Genomic DNA, 22,451 nt, shown 5'->3' on the forward strand with positions numbered 1-22,451 from the left:
ATAACGAGGGTATCCTTTGCCCTGTTTTTGCTGACAGCTGCAATATGACAACTACAGTGTCCAACTACATAACATCCCCAATCTTACTATCCTTTCCCAGCTTCTGTATGTCTATTTGATTTGTTCGCTTGTCCCATGTGCAAGGAATAAGTGAGACACCATCTGTATAGCTCTACTTCTAGTTATTTCATGACAAAAAGAATAAAATGAAACTATGCATAGTGCTGAAGTACTAAGCCAGACATGTTTGAAACTGAGGATTGTCTAGTCTTAGAAACCTAAATACTAGAAGTATTTGAGCTTCTTTCTCTCTGTTCCTTAACTGTGATCAGTCATTGGGTGCGCTAGGAGCTGCAGTATTAGTGATGTATGTGTGCCAGCTTGACCTCTGCTGCACCCTTTCCAGAAGGTCTTCCAGTTGGCGGCCAGTCCCCTTTTTGATATTGCTCTCTGTGAGCATAACGGGCTGCCAATTCAGGTTTGCATTGATTACAAAGTCACAAGACTGAGCTGCCCATGTCTTCATGACATCACCTCAGCATACCTTTCTAAGATACCACTCAAGTCAGTCTCTTTGATCTGCTTGCATTGCAACAGACAAGAAATTCCGTAGTTATCTATTCTCCTTCTTAGGCCCCACTGTTTGAAATTCTTTGGCCCTTTCTCTTCAAATTGTGTCTAAGTTCAAAAAAGCTTTCAATCTACACTCAAAACATATTTCTTAAAAATAATAATCAATACTTGAAGCTTCTTCTCCAGTCCTTTATCATCATCCATTCACTTTCTTGTTTGTCATGGTGTCATCTGTTTACTGATGCTTATATTTCTTGTGTGGTTGACTTGGATTTGTTTGTAGCCTTTTTGTGTGCAATTCACTGAGTTCATATCAACATGGGGAAATACACTTTACAAATTCTATTGTTATGATTATTTACTGTATGACCATCACCATCAAATAAAAATACTGTGGGACCATTCATGGATGGTACTAATGATTGTGAAGTCCCACAGTTGGATAATTTCGGGGTTTCTTACATCTATCCTGTGTACTATATCGACACTAAATTGTAAACATCAAGTCAAAATCAAATCAAACTTTATTGACTGTCGGAGGAAGTACAAGACAGACATTTTTCTTTTGTTCACAATCACAACCATGCATACAAATGTAATATGAGCATATATATATATAGATACGCACACAACATAACAGGTAGACATACATACCATACCCATACAAGACATCCAATACCCATGCACACCTTCACCTTCTCACACATACACAGTGTATTCATTGTACAATAGTGTTGTAATGTTCAGTAATGATTACATTCAAGCTACCCCTCTTTCTGCTTCTGTGCATGTGCTATAGTACTTTTACTTAAACTTGTGGGGAAAAGCAATTGTTAGTCATACTTTGTCCACACTTTAAGTACAACGTGCATTATAGTACTTTCACCTAAGTTCAGGAAGGGAAAAAACTGTTATGGCTAGTAATATTTTTTCCAAATGTAACAAATTATTACTTGTAATCTATGTCACATTTTTTGCTACTTAAAAAATTTATTTAGACTTAAGTGTCATACAGCCCAAAGCAACATACATTTAATGAATTCTTACAAACACAGGGAACCATACAATTACCAGCTACTTTCACATAGACTGTCAAAAAATGAAATGAGGCACTAAATCAAGCTTTATTCCAGCTATATCATTTATGAATGCTGCTGACAGGATAAAGGGAAAAACAGCATAAAATGAAAAATAAAACTGACCAGTTTTGTCAGTCTCTTTTTTAACCACAATGAACCTGAAAATCATACCGTTTTTTGTTGGTACTTTATAAAGATGGTGCACATCCAAGAAATTTTGTCCCATCTGGGCCTAGTGTGCTTCACCAACATAGCTGTCTCATCGCCGTAGTTGTTCTGTGCATTTAAGTTGGTTTTGCCAAAGTTGTCGCATGGCATTGTGCAGGTATCACTCAAGCAGAATCCAGCTTTTGCAGTTGTCCATAATAACTTTCTGGTATGTTAACTTTGGTAAATATATTTAGCCTTCTTATTCACCATTGTGGAAAACCATTGCAAAACTTAGCTGTAGGTGTGGTCAAGAAACCTGGACGTTGTAGAGTCTATGCCATATGCATTGTGTTAAACTTTTGTTGCTGGTCTATGTTCTTTTATGGGCACACCTTTTCAGTTTATTGTAATAGTAAGGTTTGATAAACTTGCAGACAAAAACAAGGAAGTGCATTTTTGTTTTGACCACCAGTGAGGTCTTTAGAAGGCACTACTTCCTAATTATTTGGCTGTCCTGGTCATTTTTGTTTTCATGATGCCTTACAGCAAATATATCTATGTATTTTTCTGGACAGTGATTGGATTCTTATTAATATCAGCAGTGCATTGACAACATTTTTAATGCCTACTTGTTTGGCTTGTTTGGCTATACCGACTTTGAAACCTGTTTCTTCTACCTCTTTCTGCTTCCACTAAATAATTTTGTTTTTATTTATTTCACTTTATTCACCAACTGCCTTCCCATCTTCTTTTGAACATGACCACAGTATACAAGCATTTTTATATTTACACTGAATTTTTATTAGCAAATTATGAAATTCTGCAGTGTTCCTCTCTTTTTCCACATAACAAATTTTTTTATTGATTGCACACAAGTAGATGTGATAGCTGATACAAAAACCGTATTGCTTATGAAACTTCATTTTCTGGCACCATCAAAGCTATTATTTCCTGACCTATTTGCTACTGAATTTCTTTTGCTGCACTCCATATTTTCTCCTACTACGTTTGGTTGAAGCAGTGTTTATGCAAAAGCCTGCTCTTTTGTTATGTGAATGTCATATTCCCTCCTAAAGTTTTTTCCCAGAGCCGTGATTATCCAAATATTGCTGAAAGAAAGTACCTATTAACTTGTAATTTTTGTACAACTGTCCACTGACAAGAAATGTAAGAATTAATGTATGTCTTGCATTCAGCAATAGAACACAAGCCTCTTATTATTTATTTCATGAGATTTTGCTACAAATAGCTGTTGGTCAAGCTCATCTGGCTTATGCAGATTGGCTTTATGGTAACTATGGTTGGATTTGTAATTGTCACTGACATAATTTTGAGAGCACATTACACTGTACTGTATGTTTCATGAGAAGCAATAGTATTCAATGAGAAAATGCATTCTTGCATGACAGAGTACTGTGTAGGCATGGTGAATCTGCCATTCACATACAAAGTTGCCCTGCTGTCTTCTCAGTGGGATTAAATTGGAAAATATGAATACTTATCCCATATTTCCAGTGCATTCAACAACCACACGAACATTCCATGCAAATTCTTTGGTCTCACACTGCCAAGGCAGTGAAACTACAGCTTGACCAAATATAGCTGGCTAATTTTTCAGTTGATAAATTTGTATGGCCTGTGAATGATGTTATAAATATCAAAATGGGTCTCAGAGGAAAAAAGGTTCCCCTCCCCTGGTCTAGATCATTTGTCATCTTCTACAACAAATTCCTACATAGCAATAGAAAAGAGAATTTAAGCACTGTTTGAGAAACTGCTGTTTAAGATGATTTAGTGTAAATCATATTTGGTTCAATTGTTGGTGCATGTATGTAATACATGTTTTCTTTGTTATAGATAATGCAAATGAAAGAACAGATGGCTCTCAACTAACAGCTGAGGTAAGAAGTACAAGGGGGAGTCATTTAAAAGATAAATGTTTTAATTGTTTATTGCAAATAAGCAAATGGTTCAATTCCTCTGGTTGATTCTTTTGGCTGCATGTATAGCCATTGGTACACCATCAGCACTTTTTCATCTAACCTCCTACATTGCAGCCATACCATTCCTAAACTTTCTGCTGTGCCCATGAGCTTGTTGAATTGATCATCATATTAAACTCTCGTTCACCAAAGAATTTCCCCTTTCCAGAATTTGCATTCCTTTCAAAAAGAAATACACTTGTGTGCATGCATGCACATAAATTGGACCCACATACCTCACTGGTGTATGAACTTGCAGTAAAGGCATGATCATTACATATTAATGCAACTTATATAATCATCCTGCCACTTGTGTGTCATGTGAATGATTGTGTCTTCTGTGAATTGCAGCTGCATACAGTCATTCACCAGTTATGTCACACTTTAAAAGTTTTCATTTGATTCCATGGCTTGTAAATTTGCATATACATGTAATTTATGTTGGCACACAATGTGTCTCATTAGCTGCTTGCTTAATCTTTATTGTGTTTGAGTATAACAAATTCATTAGTGAAAAGCTTTCTTGGGAATCACAGGCGAGTTGGTGTTGCAGGAAGCAGAAAGAAATGGGGATGATTTAACAGAAGAGGAACGAGAAAGAAGAAAAGCAGAGAAGAGAAGACTTAAGAAAAAAGTAAATTTCTTGTTTCCACTATGCATTTATATAACAGACAGAAATGTTTAAATTTCCAATGGAGCTTATCATAGTTTGTGGTTGGAAAGTTTTTTCCCAAAATAGAAAAAAGTTAAACCATTGAGCATTTGCCTCATGTTGAGCATAGTAACCATAGTTTTGCATAGTGATTTATATTTTATTTCCAGAGAAGAAAAGAAAGAAAGAAGTTAGAGAAACAAGAACAACATAAGCAGGTGATATATACCGCTCATTTTTTAATCAAGTAAATAAATCAGAGAGAATTTCATTTTTTGCATGACAAAACATAATGTATAATTAAAAAAACCCCATAAAACTCTGGTTTTAAAAGATTTTGAAATGCTTAAATAATTTCTAAGTACAGAATCTCCACCTTTCAGTTCATTTCATACTTGCGCCCCAGATATTTGACATTTTCACTTCTTTTTATTGTTGTGAAAGAGGAGTTTTGCCTCTGCAGCATTGACTTGAATACTTTTTTCTATATTAGCATCATTATTTATGCCAACATTAGTGAAAATAATAAAAGCTTAAACAGGACCATGTTGTCAGCTGAAACGTTGAGTTTTCATTGTAATTAGATAGTTTATTCATTTCTTATGATTGTCTTGGGATTTTTTTCTTTAGGAAAAAGGAAAGAATCAAAAAAATAAAGCTAACAGCCAACAAGAAAAAAATAAAAAATCTGAGAAAAAGTAAGTATACATATTAATATGGAATCCAGGGTTCTTGCTTTTCCGTAAAAAAGAAGTTCACTTTTTTAGATACAGAAATATATAAAAACATTAGTAGAAGAGCACTTTCTTAATACTGGTTAGTTAGGTAAATGTAAGCTTGTTTCATGTTGGGAATGAAAACATGCATATTAAGGTACCTTTAGATGAATAATCTATTTGATGATTAATCTTACATTAGCTTGAGCTATTTAGACACTTGTTTGTCGTTTGCTTACCCCTCCCTGCACTTTCCAGACCTGCCAGTGATTCTACGTCAGATGAACAGGCAGTGAGTATTATATTACTTTTTTCCTCTGTGGTGTGATGCTGAACAGAGAGATAATGAATCTCAAAAGTTAGCCTGAATGTGTTCATGGTTTTACAGACTTGTACTACTTTTGTACAAATTCAGCTTCCTGAATAGATAACTTGGTTTTGAAAGTATTAGGTAACATCATCAACATTATGCTGGCTTTAGTAAATAATTTAAGCAAAAGGTTACCAGGTTTTCTGCATTTTCTAGGTCTCTTCCTTTGAACAGGATGATCTGTTTGCTTAAGCACCTTTTAAAATGATTAAAAAACATTCATTGTTTACTTGGGGTTCATGACATGGTTAATAAAATTTAGGAGTGCATCAGACACATGACACCCCTACTTTTTCCTTGGCAGGAATTTGATCCAGAATCAGCCTTTTTCACAAAAGCAGTTAGTAAAAAAAAGAAGAGTTCCAACAGTTCCAAAAAGGACAAGATGTCTGAACGAAATGGAGCACACAACGGAGAAGATGAGGTATTTTGGCAAAAGTCTATATTTGATAGCCTGTTTGATACCAAGAATAGCCTCTAGCTATCTAGATGAGTGCCTATAGAACATAAAGTGAGGTAGGAAGCTGTTTTAACTGTCATGTAAAGTGCTATATTTACACTCGGAAAATTCCCCAGAAAGGCTGCTCCCATATGTGAAAAGATCATAATTTTATTTTTTTAATATAGCTCTATTCCCATGTAGGCTCAACACGCTTTTGTCTGTTGTCTGTTGATTTAAGAGTAATGTTGTCTTTGATTTAAGAGTAATATTACCACCTGTTTACTTCTTTTCAGATAGAGGAGGTAGACTCTACAGTCCTTAGAAGTCGACAGCTAGCAAGTATGTGGGTGCAGATATGGGTTGATATCTAAGTATATTAACATTATATAAACTATTTATATTAAAGTAGCCTCATTTTTAGGGCTGCATGGAGTTTTCCAGCCAATCTCTTCAGAGACATGTACTTGTAAGTTCTTTACACATGCAGAAAGCCCTTACCCATGTGTTTCACACAGTGTTTGATTTTATCATTGTTAGAATATTGGGTTGCTCTTCTTTAGATGCTATGTGTCTTTAACTCAGTCAAGATGGGCCACCACTGTAAGACCAACATTTTGTTAACGTCTGCAACGAATATTTCATTTAATTTTGTCGAGATAGGATTAGTTTTATTGGAGCAGATGTCAACAAATGTTGCAGATGGTCAGATTAATTCTTGGTTTGTTTTCTTTTTATTCAGTAATCACAGTTAACATAGCTTGGCATTATATATCTTTCGAACACCCCTTTCACTCTTAAATCACTACAAGAGACAAGAGTATAGGTAGAAAAGAGATTTGGAAGTGGAGAAGTAAAGGGTTAAAAAAGAAAGAAAATGTCCATGTGTCCACATGCACCAGTACATAGAGCTTTACCTCATTATACAGTAAGACCAACATTTTCAATCAATATACACAATCCATGTCCTAAATGAGTTAATAGAAGGTCCTCAAGTGTTGAGGGACACCCAGAACCGGGTCTGATGGCATGGTGTAGTTACAGCCCTATGCTCCACTGGGGATGAATAGGAACAATAAGAGAAGAAGTGTAAAGTGGTTGAAAGAAGTTGAAACTACAGCTTAGTCACAGCTTTTCTTTCACCTTTCTTTCATTTTTTTATTTTGAAGTTAGGGGCAATGAGATGGCACAGGTTGGAGAATATACAGCTGCAATACAGCTTTTTACAGAAGCCATTTCATTAGATCCAAAAGATTTTAGGTGAGTTTTTCTCTGGCAAATACGATACTTATAAGATTGTTATCTTTGTAATAAAGTAATACTATGATTAGCTGATACAGCACATCATCACATTCTTATAACAGTCCAATATTCATGCATTACAGCTAATTAGTATTTTATTTGAATTTTGTTCTTTTGTATTTGTAGAAGCAAAGGCTTTCATTGGCTGATTTCCCTGTCTTTAGAGACAAGCTTGCCTACTGTGACATCCTGACAGTCCAGATTGAATCTGTGCTCTCTTCCTGCAGAAGTAGAGGCTTTCATTAGCTGTCTTTCTTGTCTTTAAAGACAATCTTGTATACTGTGACATCCATGGCAGTCCAGACTGAATCTTGTTCTTCCTGCATGCCAGGCGTAGAACCGTGGACATTCTCATAAAGAAAAACTATGCTTTTATTTCAAGTCAAGAACAAATTCCATTTAAAGATTTAGTGTATGTGCTGTGGCTTCCTAATTGTGAATATATTTCCTTAGCAACATACTGCTTAATATTGCTGCGTTAGAAAGCCTACCTGTTGCTTGTCTGTCTAGCTTGGTTTGGGTAGTATTAAGTATCTATAGGGTGAATTATTTTATCAAGTTGATAGTTGTTATAGTTTGGACTTGATTGATTTTAGAAATGTCATTTAAACATACAGTCTACAAATGTTTTGTCCTTTTAGTTTATGACAACAAATATCATGTTGTGTTTTTGCTTAATTTGCAGATTTTTGGGCAATCGATCTTATTGTTACGACCGACAACAACAGTATGAAAAGTAAGAATATTTTCTGAACATTTGTTGCCAGATAAGAAACTAAAACTTAAAACTGTAAATTTGAATAAATCCTTATCCTTTACATTCTTTCAAATTGATTTTGAATTTCTAAATGTGTTACTCATTATATCAGCCAGTTTGTTTATACATTTTTTGAAAGCCTGCCTTCTTTGGCATTTAGCAGTTGTTGCATCCATCAGAATCATCATATAGGAAATAGTTCTAAAAGATGTTTTTGTTAAACCTATGTTCATCTACATACCCACTTGCATGGCGTATTAAATTTTAATTTGTCTTTTTATTTTAGAGCTTTAAAAGATGCAGAAAAAGCAATAAAACTTGCCAAAGAGTGGCCAAAGGGGTATTTCAGAAAAGGAAGAGCCTTGTCAGGCTTAAATGTAAGTTGTTCAGTTGGCTTTAGACTCTAAGATTAAACTGTAGCAGAACTGTCTATGTTAGAAGTGGAGCATGGGTATGGCTGCTTGGGGATGAGGGGGCAAAAGAAACAATGGCATGATGTATTAAAACATTTTAGCATATACACATTTTTAAATAAATGTTTTCTCTTATTCAAATTTATGGTGATTTTTGTTTTTCCATAATGCTAGTCCTTTTTCACACCCTTTCTTTTGCAATATCATGTTACTCTCAGCTCTTGTTTGATTTAATTGTTCGTTTAGTACGATTGTTTATTCTTTCATAGCTCATATGATATTTGTTTGTTTTCCTGTCCCTCCTATGCTGTCTATGCTTCGTTCTTGTTTTCAAGTGCTGAGAGCATGCTCCTTAGGAGTGTGAGTGTGCATTTATTATTATTTTAGATTATCAATATCAGTCATGAAATACATGTTACATCATTATTTTTATCTGGAGACATTATCTTACTGAAGAGTTCAACTAGTCAAGAGTTCATCTCAGCTGGGAACTTGAAACTGTGCTTGCCTGCTTGTTTTTGTTTTTGTTTTTTTGTTTTTTTGTTAAAAAAAAGACTATTTTCCTTCACCCGAAAATAGATTCCATGTGTTATAACTCTAGACAATTGATTCAGTTTTTTATTTATCTATTCCTTCCCTTGAACAGCTAGTCATTCTAATGTTTAAAAAAAAAACGTATTTACAATTATTTTAAGCTCCCTCACATTTCATCATTAGATGTGCAGACTACTGCAAATGGCATTCCAAGATGTCACAATGGCGCTAAACAAAATTTTGCAGCTTTTTGATGCAATATTTTAATATAATCTTTGTTATATACATATTTCAGAAAGTTGAATATATTTCTCATGCTTTTGAATAGACATATTTTTCTTCAAAATTTAATAAGCACGTTGATTTAATTGGCCTTTTCACTTATATATGCAGAGGTTCCCAGAAGCTGAAGAAGCCTTTTTACAAGTTTTAAAATTAGATAAAAGTTGTGAAGAAGCAGTCCATGAACTGGAGTTAGTGAGGGTACGACAGCTGACGGTAAGTGTGTATATGTTACACACAGCATCAAGGAGAGTTTTAAGCTAGATATTTTCTTATTTTTATTTGCTGCAAGTCTTTTCTTTAGAGTTTATGACTTTAATATACAGACATTAGAATCAAAGAATAAATACCAGAAAGACATTAGATGATATAGTTTATGACAAAATGCAGACAGAACCTCTTCTCAGTTGAGCTTTATGACATTTATTTTAAAAATAGAGATTCACCAATTACATATTTTGCTTGATCATTTTATTTACATGTTATTTGTCTCCTCATTGCTCATCTTCTGATATGAACATGATTCCATACAACAATTATTAATGTTAAAACTGTATGACTGTGTCTTGACCGTCAGGCCTAGGATAAGATGTGTGTACAGTAAAACTTCCTTATTAAAACTTACTAATATCCACAAAAATACACAAAAGTATAAACGGTGACAAGAATCTTAATAATTTTAATCCCAGCCATATCAGCCTCCTGCCTGAGTCGATCCTGCCATGACTATGTTGTCCTGTGTAAGACCACATCTTTCCAACATTGACAGTCAAATTGACCCTGCCATGACAATATTGTCCCACATAAGACACCACTGTCCCAACATTGACAGTCACATTGACACAGGCACAGGATAAATGAATACCTGAGCATCAAGACCTGTTTGATGTTAATCTGTTGTCTGCATGTTAATTAATATGAACCTCCAGACTTAACAATAGATGAAAACAAAGGTTCTTTCAAAATGAGCTTAATTTATTATTTCTGACAAAAGTTGTTATTCAGACCAAATGGTCCCGAAAGCAGTCTATTTTAAAATGTACTTTTTTTTAACACCTGACTGCTACCAAAAAAGTCATAATAGAGCACAAACTGTTGGTCATAAGGTAGTCACAGTAGAAATGATATTTAATGTGGTGAAGTACATATCTAATGGTTAAGTGGGGATTGCAGTATAGAAGGTCTTAATAACGAGGTTTTGCTGTGTTAGTAATCTCTATTTTTTTTTTTTCCACAGGACATGGGTTTTACTCTCTCACAGGCTTCAGCTGCCATAAAGAAATATGCAACAGTTCAAACGGCCCTAGAATCTTTACTTACAGGAGCAGGTAAGTTACGTTCTTGTTAAGACATGGTTGACAGCATTTACATCTCTATTTCTAGGATGCCTCAGTCTTCTATGCACTTACAGAGCTTTGTGGGTGGATCACCAAATGTTGTCTCGTTCACCATTAAGCAAAATTTAGAAATCCCAAATAGGCGAAATGTCGTGCACGTACAGTGCCAGATCTTTATAGATTTTTAAGAACATTTTTTTTAACATGGGGATGGGGGTGGCTTTAATAGTTGCCTGCATGTACTGATTAAAAGAAATACAACCCAAAGGGATTCATGTGTTTGAGTTGTTTGTGGTGTTAAAACAAGTACATTTTAAAAAATATTCATGGTGAATCCAGTCAGAGATATCCATCTGCTTTGTAGGAAGTGGGAATTTTCAATGACAGCAGCAAACCAGCAACCTTTTGCTGTAAAAAAGAGCACACTAGCAATTGGACTTTGGTGCCCTCCCAGTAACAATTATAAACAAGTTAAGCTAGCCTCATGTTTGGTGGATGTTGCCTTTTATCAAATTTCATAATGTATCACTGCAGCTAATGGATTTCATCTGAATTAATGAAATTTTCTGTTACAGATGATTCTTTAGCGGGAGAATTGTACATATCTGATGAAGAAGATTTTGCCCCTCCTAAACATATATCTGTACCCAAATCAGTCCTTCCACAGACTTCAGACACGAAAATGGAGTATGTGCTTGGTTACTTGTCTCTGAGTGGTTTGTTGTGCAGATGCTTTTTGGAAGCATTAAAAAGGTTGAATCGATTTAGTTCTCATAAAAAAAAAATAAAAATGAAATAAAAACCCTCCAAAAATGGAGATAAGGAGAATGATCTGTTTGATGATCTGTTTTCCTGCACTGGATCATTGGGAAAACAGTCAAGTGTTCATAACATCATCAAGCACCTGGCTGCAGTAATATCGTAGGATCAAAATGATACCAGTAATGTTGCAGGATCAAAATAATACTATTAATAGTTTGTTTCAACATACTTGTCTCACTGTGTAATCACCAAGTATATTATCATGACAAGACTTAGGATTATTAACAAAGCATGGCATATTTGTGAATACTAATCTGGAACAGTGCAGAAGCACAAATCATGCAGGAGAGGTGTGCATAGAGAGAGAAAATGAGGTCAGAGAGGGAAACGGAGATAGAAAGAACATGAAAGAGTCCAATAATTAGTAAAATTTTCTGCTTTCTTTTTTTCTGCAGTCCAAAAAATCCTGAAGGTTTAACAGCATTATGGGTAGGCAATGTTTTACCACAAGTGACCGAAAGACGATTGACACAGTTGTTCTCTAAGTAAGAGACTCACTTTATTCCTTTTTTATCTGCTTATGGTAAATAGTTGTAATAGATGGGGGATTGCAGGGAAAATAATTTTTAGGGTTTTATTTTCATAATGTGTTTCTGCACACTTATGTATGCATTTGTGTACATGTATAGGCATATGTGATGCATATCTGTGCATATACACGTACAGTATATATTTTTAGAGGAATCAGTGGATGTGCTTTTCTTTGCCAAAGAAGGCAGACATAGCTGTTTAAGCACAATTGCAGTAGAGAGGTGGTATATTTAATCATTAAAGTAAATGTATTTCAGGAACACTGCTGCAGCATTTCATAAAGGCACATTTTAAATTATAATGCTATCTTTTCTTTGCAGATACGGTCCTGTTGTAAGTGTACGACTTTTACCAGAAAAATATTGTGCATTTGTTAATTTCAAATTAAAAGAATCAGCAGGAAAAGCTATGCAGTTTTTACAGGTTGGTAGTTGGAAATATTAATCACTAGCAGTTGTAGGTGGTATTAATAATGATGCAAATACTAAATGATGGTATAAATTGGTGCCTTCTCACCATAAGCTGGAGGGCTAGGCTGGGAGTTAGCATGTGTGCGTGGGTGAGTGCACGCACGCCTGCGTGCTTAGGTTCATACATATCAGTGCGAAAGAGAATGCATGCGTGAATGTGGATGTATGCAGGATACTAGTGTATATACATTTGTGCAGATATGTGTGTGAAATAATTATTTTGAGTTTGCAGCTGACCTGGAGTTTATTAGTTTAATTTTAGAGTGGAAAGAAATGTGGCCTTTACTTAATAAGTTTCAGTTTATGAAACTGACAGCATTTCATTTCACATTACTGCATTACAAGTGGGTGATGACATGCAGATCCTGGGAGACAATATTTGAGATACACTTTTACCTTGTTCTTGAAAGCTTTGGGAGCTTTGCTTTTGTGCACATAAGCAAGTCAAAATAACACAAATAAAATTGGACTCAAAATAGTTTTTGTTTTCTCTGCATGCAGAAAGTAAAAATAAATGTCTCCTCATCCTTTAACTGTTTGGTCACCACTGCAGTTGACATAATGAACAGATGGTTATGCTGGATTCTTTGTGCACTGCCTGTCAGCAGCTGGCTGTGTTTGCTGAGGATATCTCTCGTTTTGCTTACATCTGGGGCTGGTCTTTGTCCTTCATGCAGGGTTTTGAAATTGAAGGCCAGCGGCTCTTAATACGATTCCCAGATAACCCAATCAACAACAGTGGTAGCATCACCCTGCGCAAATCCACCCCCACAACTACACCTGTCAGTGCCACAATCGCCACAAGTGCCAAACCAAGTCAAGCAAAAGGGTAAGTGGCGTTCGTGCTGCATGGCTGAGCACACACCTGACAATCGTCATAGCAACACCATTATTGTCCGAATCATAGTTGGATGGCACATGATGGGAATCGTGACCTTTCACCAGAGGCGTGCTGAGTCTGGGTAAATAGTAGGTCTAGCCTTGACACTTCTTAGGAAACTTGCTCAGGAGATATTTTCAAGAGTGTATGATACAGTTAGAAATAAAGTTTCTATCACTGACTCGGTCGGCACACAAATGCCTGCGAGTGTATGCATGCATGTGTGCTTGTGAGAGAAGGTATCGTAGCATCATGCATATATTTATCGTGAAGAAAAAGTGATTAGCTAAAAAAAATTTACATAGAAGTTTTTCACCAGAGAAAACAAAATTGTTAGACTCAGGCAAAGCATTTTTTATCAATGGATTGCATGTAGTTGATCAATATATCAAATTTTTATCTTATACAAGTTGTTGAACAGGAGAGGTAATATATCTGCTGGCAGGAAGAATAACCTGTTATCTGTGCTGTAGCCATAAAGGGTTTATTTTGATAGTTGTGTTACAAATGAGGGGGTCATGCAGTGGTGCTGTGTTTTTTTTTTTCTGTGCATGTTTTTATTCTGTGGCATGCAAGCTGCAGGGAGGAAGCTTGCTATATTAACGCTGATTTCTCTTCCCTTATTTTAGAAAGCTACCTAAGCTTCATCACATATTTCTAAAACATACACTGAAAACTAGCACACAGTTTATGAACGACATGGCTTATTTTTGCCGTTACACTTTAAACATTGCAGATTATAGTATCTGGCAACAGTTGCTTTTCCTCCATCTTTGCCATAAGCCTCTCTATCTGATGAAGTTTTAAAAAAAAAAAGGTTTCTTTTCTTCAAAGTGATGGGGAGAGGTTGTGAATTTGAGAAGCATAGTCTTGACAGACATTGGTTATGACAGCCTTTTCTCTTAATTATTATTGATGTACCAATTATCCTCATCATTGAAATGACTCAAGTGCCATCCAATTGCTGTCTTTACAGGCACTCACCCACTGTTTTTGCAGGAGTGCCAGTAGTACATACACAACAAAGTAGCCTTGCAGCATTCATATGTGCAGATAGGCATTATGTAAGTGTGCATGTCCCTATCCACACCCACACACACACTGTCACTAATTAACTCTCACACACTCCTATCCACCACACGCACACAATTTTCTTTTTGCGCGAAAGTTAATCCAGAGTTTAAAATGTAATCATGAAGAAGAAGCTGAAAAGATGACTCCACTTGGTTGTTCTATACACAAAAATTGTATCGTTTGATCCTTTACTCATTCTTTCAAAGGAAACATGGCCACAGCAGAAAATTTCTAGTGTAGCAGCCTTGCTTACCGATGCCTTGCGCTTATACAAGGTAATAACTGACTCCTGACAGATCGCCCCTTTCATTGATCTATTATTTCTCTCACTGTTTTGTCAAGCAGTGTTCTCTGTTGTGTTGGGTTTTGCCTGCCTCAGTATTGTGGTTGAAGCCATGTTGGACTTTGGGTATTAAGTGATTATAACTTTGCAGTGCCTGCTTTTTTATACACCTCAGGAAGCCCTGTTCTGAAGCTTTTGTGTACATAATGTTTCTGTTTGTCCCATTGCATATGTTGGTATTTTAAAAAAAATTAGATTGGGTACTTTGGTTCCCCCCCCCCCCAAAAAAAAAAAACAACAAACTAATGTGATAAAGTATTGATCCTGCATGATAAATGTTTGTGTCTGTATAAAGCAGCACATTGTGTTGTGTTCCTCCCCACAATACCGCTTCTGTCCATTAAGATTCTTTTTTTATGTTTATTTTTTGTATCGGTATAGGTAAAAGGCTTTTTTTGGTTTTTAGCTTTGTACTGTCTATTCTGCATTTATCTGGTATTTGCTGGCTTTTATTCTCTTACACTCAAGGTTGATTTTTAATGTTGGGATTGAAAAAGTATTCAAGACAGATTGTAGTATGTGAACTTTTTAAGTAAAATACTGTCAGTATATTAGCTTCACCAGCAATAAATCTTCATGCTTTTATGTGCATTTATTGGAACAGATTAATGTGTATATATTATTATATATACATGATCAGTACTGCAAGGATTTAGGCCATCAGTCACAGGAATGTCTAAATATAGATTTTAAAAGATGGAGACAGATCTGGTTACCTAAGTGATTTTGGCATATTTACTACAATTTTGGAGTGGCCAGTATGCCATTAGCAGACATCCAAGTAAAACATATTTCGGTGAGTCACAAAGCTGCATTTTGGATTTAGTTTCTCCTTTTGGCTTCTGTGATTAGTCCTGGCATTTCAAGGGGGAATAACAGATTTGTATGTCTCTGAACTGATTCAGGACAATGCATTATTTGTTGCTTTGTGACCTCATATTTCCAAAATACCATTATCCAGAATACTCTTTGCCTTGGCCTAGGGTAACCAGGTCTGTGGAGATGAAAAATAAATGTTCTTTTGAGCTTTATTATTAAAGCGCTCAGTGAAACTTTGCATATTTGTGCTTATGGACAAGAAAATGACTTTTAGCTGTTTTGACACTTAGAGTTTAGGCTTCATGAATTGGTAGGATTGTCTTAGGTTGTTTTTCAGTACTGCATTTTATCATGTGGGTATGTCTGCATATTTATGTGTATGTGCGTGGTGCATGAACAAGTTTTTGGCAAAATTCAGTTGTGACAACTTATTCCCAGAAGGAGACCAGGGAAATTTATAATTCAGTTTTGTGCTCTTGGATTGGTCATATGTTTCTAGGAATTAGGATTGGATAAAGGATTATTTTACAATGGGGGCAGTAAAGTGTTTAAAATTCTTGCAGCGTCTTTGTCTTGATGCTTGGTTTCTCTCTTAAATCACGAGTCCTTTTTTGAAGTGAGGAAATATGTAATTATGAATAAAACATGAAATGTAAAAAATATGTATAATAATACATGTATAATATAAATTGTATATTAAACTTAATTTGTGGTTGATTATTGTGTTCAGCATCAGTGTTTTTGAATGTAGCCGGTTGCCACAGCAGACATACAAATGCATGAAGAAATTTCATAGCCACTTATAAATTCATGGCTTATTATATAAAGCAACCAGTATATACTCAGCTTTATTTTGTAGCCTCTTGTTTCATTTTTGCAAAATATAGAGGTGTATTCTTTATAAGTATGGGTGTTGAGGTCATGATAATTGACATATGAGAAGTCAAAGTGATTTAGTAATGCTGTGAGCTGCAGAAAGTGAGATGTATCCTGAAGTTGTAAAATTCTGAATAATAAAAAAAAAGTAAAACTTGCATAGTCTACACTGGGCTTTATAGTTTGCGCATGAAGTTTGTCGTGAAGGTGACTTACATCACTTTAGCAGTTTTCCTAGGCTCTTATTTCCAGTTTTTTATTATTGAAAATGCTAACATAAAGGTGCTAGAAATTTTAAAGGTTTAGGTTTCAAGTTTCTTACAGACTTGAATATGATTAAAACATGACAGTCTTCTCATTTTTGTTTTACTACACTCACTTTTCTTTTTAAAAAAAACTGCCCTGGCATGAGGCCAATAGTTTAGGCACATCAGTTAGATTGAAAGGCATTTTATGCTAAGGAAATGTTTTCTAAGACTTGCAATAGCAAAGACAGTGTGGCTAGTTCACATGCTACTGGCTTTTTTTTTCTAAGGTGTGTAAGTGTTCTACCTTTGTAGGGTAACTAGGGGATAATGTGCTGTGAAATTTTCTCCATATCTGCTGCATTAGCTTTGTGAGTGGCAGGTAGCTGATGCCAGTCAGTTAATAATTTTGTACTTACCCAGCCTATTTTGGAGACTTACTGTTGGAAAGCTAGTATGAGTCCAGCTTGTTTATACTTGCATGTGGAGCTACACTGGTGTGGTGTACAAATGAGCTTAAGGAAGCACTATCATACTGGTTGCATGCAGCATGAATGTTTTATGCACAGTAACTTTGGTTTGCATAGGGTGTGCTTGGTGTGCTGAGCTTATGTGCAGTTTATCTGCAGTAAGTTTTGTCCATCATTGTCATTGCCATCATTGAAAACACCATTGTCTCATTAATGTAATTACACCAGTCATGATCATTTGTAATTGCACTTGTCATTTCTATTTGTGTCATTACTGCAATCACAATTGTGTCCACTTGGACTTTTGTTTATTACTGAAAGATTTAAAAATTAAAAATCATGAGGTTTAACATGGCTATTTGTGAAGCACATATTAAGCAGAATCTTCACATTTTTCAGAGAGTATTATTTGTTAAAAAATGGTATATCTGCGTGGGGGATTTTATTTCTCATACTCTTTCTGAAAGTTACACGACTTTTTTTTCTGTTTTGATGGAGAGTTTTTATGAAATAATTTGTTTTTTAAAATATTGTTGCAGAGTACGAAATATGCCAAAAATGTCTGGACCAGTGAATGGAGATGAGTGCTACTTCTGGAGGACAACTGGTTGTGATTATGGAGATGCCTGTCGTTATCGGCATGTGCCACAAAGCAAAGGAGTCGACAAAAAACCTTGGCAGAAATGAAACATGGATGTTCAGTGCTTAACAAAAGAAGACTTGAGTGCAATGGTAAAGACTTAAAAAAAGCAAACCTACTAATTGGAGCTGTTAGCCTCTAGGAGTCTTGCAGGATGAAGCTACCATGACCCATATCCCACTTGATGGGAAGAGACGTGACAGAACGAAGTCATGGCATCTGTTTGCCAGTTTGAGTCTTAGCCGTAGAATGAAGCCGATCACATCTGTCAGTGAAGCCTAGCTTTTTCTAAAAGGTTTTCTTTGTATGAGAAAACACACTGTTTGCTGTTTGTTGCCAGCTTCAGATACTGGATCAGGCAGTATAAATGGTTGAAGGCAATTGACATAAAGCTTTTTTTTTGTTCAGTGCTGCTGCTTTTACTCATAGACTAAGAATGCTTTGAAGCACTAATGCAACAAGATTTTTTTAGTGTTACCAAAGGACAGAGAGCAATTTTTATTTTAAAGAAAGTACAAAGATCTGTGAACTTTGTTATTGAAGTGTTAAATATAAAGACATGGAAATTGCATGCATACACACAGGTATAAAGTTTCCTTCTTCCAGTTTCCACTATTTTCGTACTCACAAGGATTAAGCTATTCTGCCTCATAACTTTGGTTTCTGTAATCAAATCTGAGCTTAGTCTTATTACATGGGGTCTTTTCCTTGCCCTGTTATTTGCAGTTTTAAATTTTACGCTGTAATGAGTAGAGTGAATTTTACTAGACTATAATTCATAAAGGATCTCTGTTCAAGTTTGTAGATGTGTCCAGCTAACTGCATGCTGCATACAGTCCTACATTCATGCTTACGCCCAGATTCAATTGTGTATACTAATATCTTTCACTCGCACTCTAACCCCAGTCACCACATGCAGACTGTGATTCACCTTCAGGGCTCCATGCCATAAATGCCTAAAGAAAACCCGGTTTAAAATCATACCATATTTAATTAATGGTCCACAAACAAGAATCTGAATTGCAATCCAAAATAATCAACTCTTCACATGCTATGAAATTTTGAGAGTTGTGCTGTGCATTGTCTGGCTTCATTATTCTGTCATTCTATTTCTCTTAGGAAAAAGTTGAAAGTTGTTAAAAACAAATTAGTTTGACCACACCAGTCACCACTTGCAGACACCACTTTTAAGTGCACGATCTTCATGGCTTTATTTTAGAAGTTTTGTTACAGAGGGCATGTGATGTATAGAATTTCAAGTTATTTTTTACCCACTGACAACTGAGTTTAAACTTGCTTAAAATCAGAGTTAAGATGTAATTGACACCACAGCAGAACTACCTCAGATAATTTTTTACCAGGTTAGTTGGGACAAGGTTTGATGCAATTAGCATAATCTATCTTTACCAGATATCTCTTAAAGCCTCACGGTTAGAAACATATCCCCTTTAAGTAAAGAAACTTGTCATCTGTTGGCATCTTTGATAGGATTACTTTCTGTCACGAAGACAGGATCACCACCAGCAGGGGGGAAAAAAATGGAATTAGTGGCAATGTCAGGATGAGTTTGTTTATGCTAGTACCACTCAAAAGCAACTGGGTTCCATGCAGATACTTGTAAACATGGTTTAAGGTTTCACTTGGATTTATCTTAGTTTGTTATACAATATGAAAGAAACATCCCTCCCCCCAAGAGCAGTCCAATGGTGCAACGGTTAGCACCTGTCACCAATACAGTGAAGGTTGGCTGTCTTGGGTTCAGTTCTCATCTTGGGCATGCTGTCCCAGCCAAAAAAGGAAAATGTACAAAGCATAGCAATCCATTTTGTAATAGATACTAAAAGGAGGGAAGAATTTTTATAACTGAAAATCCCACAGTTTTATTAGACATCTGTGTTCCTGTTTTGTTAGCCAGGATTAGCTCAGCTTACTGTTTGATAATACAGACTGTGATAGTTTACTGTTTATAAAATATTGTGAAGTTCATAGTCTTGAGAAAGACCTTCTGAGGAGAACTTTATCCAGCCTTTTCATAAACTTGCAGGCATAAGAGAAAGTATTACTTAAATTACTGAAGATTGGAATGTAGTAATCAGAATTATGGAACATGACATGGTTATGGATTATTATCAGTTAACAGCTGTTTTGTCTAAAATTATTGCATTTTTTTAAAGGTTACTTTGATGCCTTTTATGTTGACCATTATGAAAGTGAGTCCAGAACTAGAAATGCTCTAATTCACTCCAGGGCTTTTGTAGTTTAGCTTTTACGAATATAGTTAAGGGAAGCAAAACCCTGTTTCACAAAGAAAAGAACCTTTACATCTTCATTTTTGCAATAGAAAGATGTGGGAAGTTGGGCTGAAAGTAGATTGTGTTAAGATTTTATGCTTTGTGTTACCACTTTGTGCAGAGGAGTCTTTTTTAATATATCTCAAACAGGTAGAAGACATACAATAAGGCAACTAAAAAAATAGTCTTTGTTATATCATACTATGTTTTTTCTGATTTTATTTGGTCATACTCTGAGATGTTATACCATCATTGTACAGTTGAAGAGAGATAAGCTACTTCTCCAAGTCTGTTTAAGAGGAGCATGTTTAATTTTTTTAAAATAAGCTTTAATAACCTGTGAGGGAGGGAGGGAGGGGTGTGTGAGGGAGAGAGATACTTCCAACGTGATTTAATACATTTGTTAGCATCTTCATGTGAATAAGCATACATTTGACAATGCTAGATACACATTTTTGTTAATGCTTACATGAAAACCGTAAGTCAGAACTTGTGTATGATTTGTTTTCCTTAACTAAGATCTGAATTACAAAAAACATTTTGCAGAGATATAAGCCATACTTTTATGCCAGAATATTTTTGTGGAGATTTTCATGAAAAGGCAGACAGGTGTAGGCCTTTAAGCCTAACGAATTGTTGTAGACTTTTTCTTACTGTTATTCAGCTCTTTGCTGCAGTCTCGTTCATAGCTTTATATTAGATTCTGATGAATAGTATTCATGCATGGTGTATCAAATTTCCTGCACAGCTGATTATTGATTTCATGATTATTTGCTCTATTATAAAAACTGGTTTTAAAAGCACGTGCACACACATGTTTGATAGTTTTACTTTCCCAAACTTTGGTTAACATGGCAACAGCAGTTCTCTTCATGTTCTAATACAAATGCATTTGTATCTTCTCCACTCAGCATTGGTGATTACTGCAACAATATCTAGGCGTTGAAAAAAAGAGGGTTTGCATATTTTGAAATTATTTGTCATTCATCTGAAAACCCTTGAAATTTTTTTATCCAGTAAGTTTTGTAGACATAGTTTTTTATGGCACCTGACAGGGCACTCCACAATTATGGCTGTGCTTGTTTTTGTAGGCTGCTCACAGTTGATGCAGCAGTAAGACAATCTATGATGCAAGTTAAAAGCTTTTTTCCCTGTTTACAAACGGCACAACGGTTAGTGCCTGACACCAATATACAGTGAGGGTTGGCTGTCCTAGGTTCAGCTCTCAGTTGTTCGTTCTCTGCATGTGGCATCTCTTTACAGGGCTGGCTGCCTTGCTGTGATATAGCCTTAGTTGCTGGCTCTTCTTGAAACATCTATCTCCCCCCCCCCCCTCCCCCCCAAAAAAATGTAGCCGAGCTCAGACACAGGCACTCCTGTGGATTGGTTTGATCACAACAGATGTTGATAATTACAACTTTTTTATCAGTTTAGGTTACATTTGTGACCAACATTACACAAGGATTTAGACTGCCAGTATTGAGTCTGACCTGGATAAGATGAATTCAGCAAGACTTTATCAGGAAAACAGACTTTTGTTTATTGCATTCTGTTCATCTTGCTCAGGTTGTATGCCTTTTCATTCTACTGCCATATATTTTATTTTTCAACTTAGCATTCTGGTTTGGGTCCTGTCCTCACAGTACTATTTTTAAATGTGTTGTGCATTTGTGGTGGCAGTTTTGTAAAGAAGATACGATCAGATTTTAATGTTTATTAACACTACTTCAGTCATTGCTTTGCATTATGTTACAGAGAATATAATTTATGGAGGAGGCAACTTCCACAATATTTTTCTAAGTTCAGATAATGGGTGCTTGTAGAGCACACAGGCAGATCTGTCTAAAAGACTGTACATTGCTGGAGGACATGAAGAGATAGGCTGAGGGAAAAGTGAAAGAAGGCATAAGAAATTTTCTTTGAGGCTCATATTCCTAGTGTTGTTTAAGCTTTTAAATGTTCCAATGCTGTGGATTTGTTTTCAAATTTTAGGTGTTGGACTGCAGATCACTGGTAATTTTGGTGTTAGTTTTCAGGTAACATATTTTCCATACTTCGATTTGGTTTCTAGTTTTATTTGGGCCACAATGCCTTGCCATGGTTCTGACTGTAATTTTATAACTTGTTAAGTGCAAGTTTGTTTGTTTTATTTCTTTAAAGGGTATGGGTATAATGTATTTCCAACAAAACAAAATTAACATCATCGTGCATTGAGAACGCTTGGTCAGTAGAGCATCAGCACAGTTTTTATCTGGAGGTTGCAATTTTTAAACTTTAAGAATTTGTGCAGCATTTGAAAATTTTAAGACCATATGTTGGAGTCACTAGAGATACATAGTGTGACTGTGTGATATGATTGAAACCAATAACATTAAAAAAAATATGTACAGTCACAATTCCTTTG

General features: G+C 35.6%; 1 protein-coding gene across 1 annotated transcript in view; it reads left to right on the plus strand.

Moving 5' to 3' along the window:
• Nucleotides 1–22,440, plus strand: part of LOC112563922 — a 28,909-nt gene extending 6,469 nt beyond the window's left edge. The window contains exons 6-22 of the mRNA XM_025238396.1: nucleotides 3,660–3,703; nucleotides 4,338–4,418; nucleotides 4,607–4,654; nucleotides 5,082–5,134; nucleotides 5,411–5,444; nucleotides 5,827–5,946; nucleotides 6,258–6,303; nucleotides 7,131–7,221; nucleotides 7,949–7,999; nucleotides 8,307–8,397; nucleotides 9,361–9,465; nucleotides 10,487–10,577; nucleotides 11,162–11,273; nucleotides 11,804–11,893; nucleotides 12,260–12,362; nucleotides 13,087–13,238; nucleotides 17,656–22,440. Coding sequence (XP_025094181.1) covers nucleotides 3,660–3,703; nucleotides 4,338–4,418; nucleotides 4,607–4,654; nucleotides 5,082–5,134; nucleotides 5,411–5,444; nucleotides 5,827–5,946; nucleotides 6,258–6,303; nucleotides 7,131–7,221; nucleotides 7,949–7,999; nucleotides 8,307–8,397; nucleotides 9,361–9,465; nucleotides 10,487–10,577; nucleotides 11,162–11,273; nucleotides 11,804–11,893; nucleotides 12,260–12,362; nucleotides 13,087–13,238; nucleotides 17,656–17,803 — 1,460 coding nt within the window. The 3' untranslated portion in view covers nucleotides 17,804–22,440. The remainder of the gene's footprint in view (nucleotides 1–3,659; nucleotides 3,704–4,337; nucleotides 4,419–4,606; nucleotides 4,655–5,081; nucleotides 5,135–5,410; nucleotides 5,445–5,826; nucleotides 5,947–6,257; nucleotides 6,304–7,130; nucleotides 7,222–7,948; nucleotides 8,000–8,306; nucleotides 8,398–9,360; nucleotides 9,466–10,486; nucleotides 10,578–11,161; nucleotides 11,274–11,803; nucleotides 11,894–12,259; nucleotides 12,363–13,086; nucleotides 13,239–17,655) is intronic.
• The last annotated feature ends 11 nt before the right edge of the window (nucleotides 22,441–22,451 follow it).

Source organism: Pomacea canaliculata, linkage group LG5 (genome assembly GCF_003073045.1).
Source record: "Pomacea canaliculata isolate SZHN2017 linkage group LG5, ASM307304v1, whole genome shotgun sequence".
In the NCBI taxonomy this organism is placed as follows: Eukaryota; Metazoa; Mollusca; class Gastropoda; order Architaenioglossa; family Ampullariidae; genus Pomacea; species Pomacea canaliculata.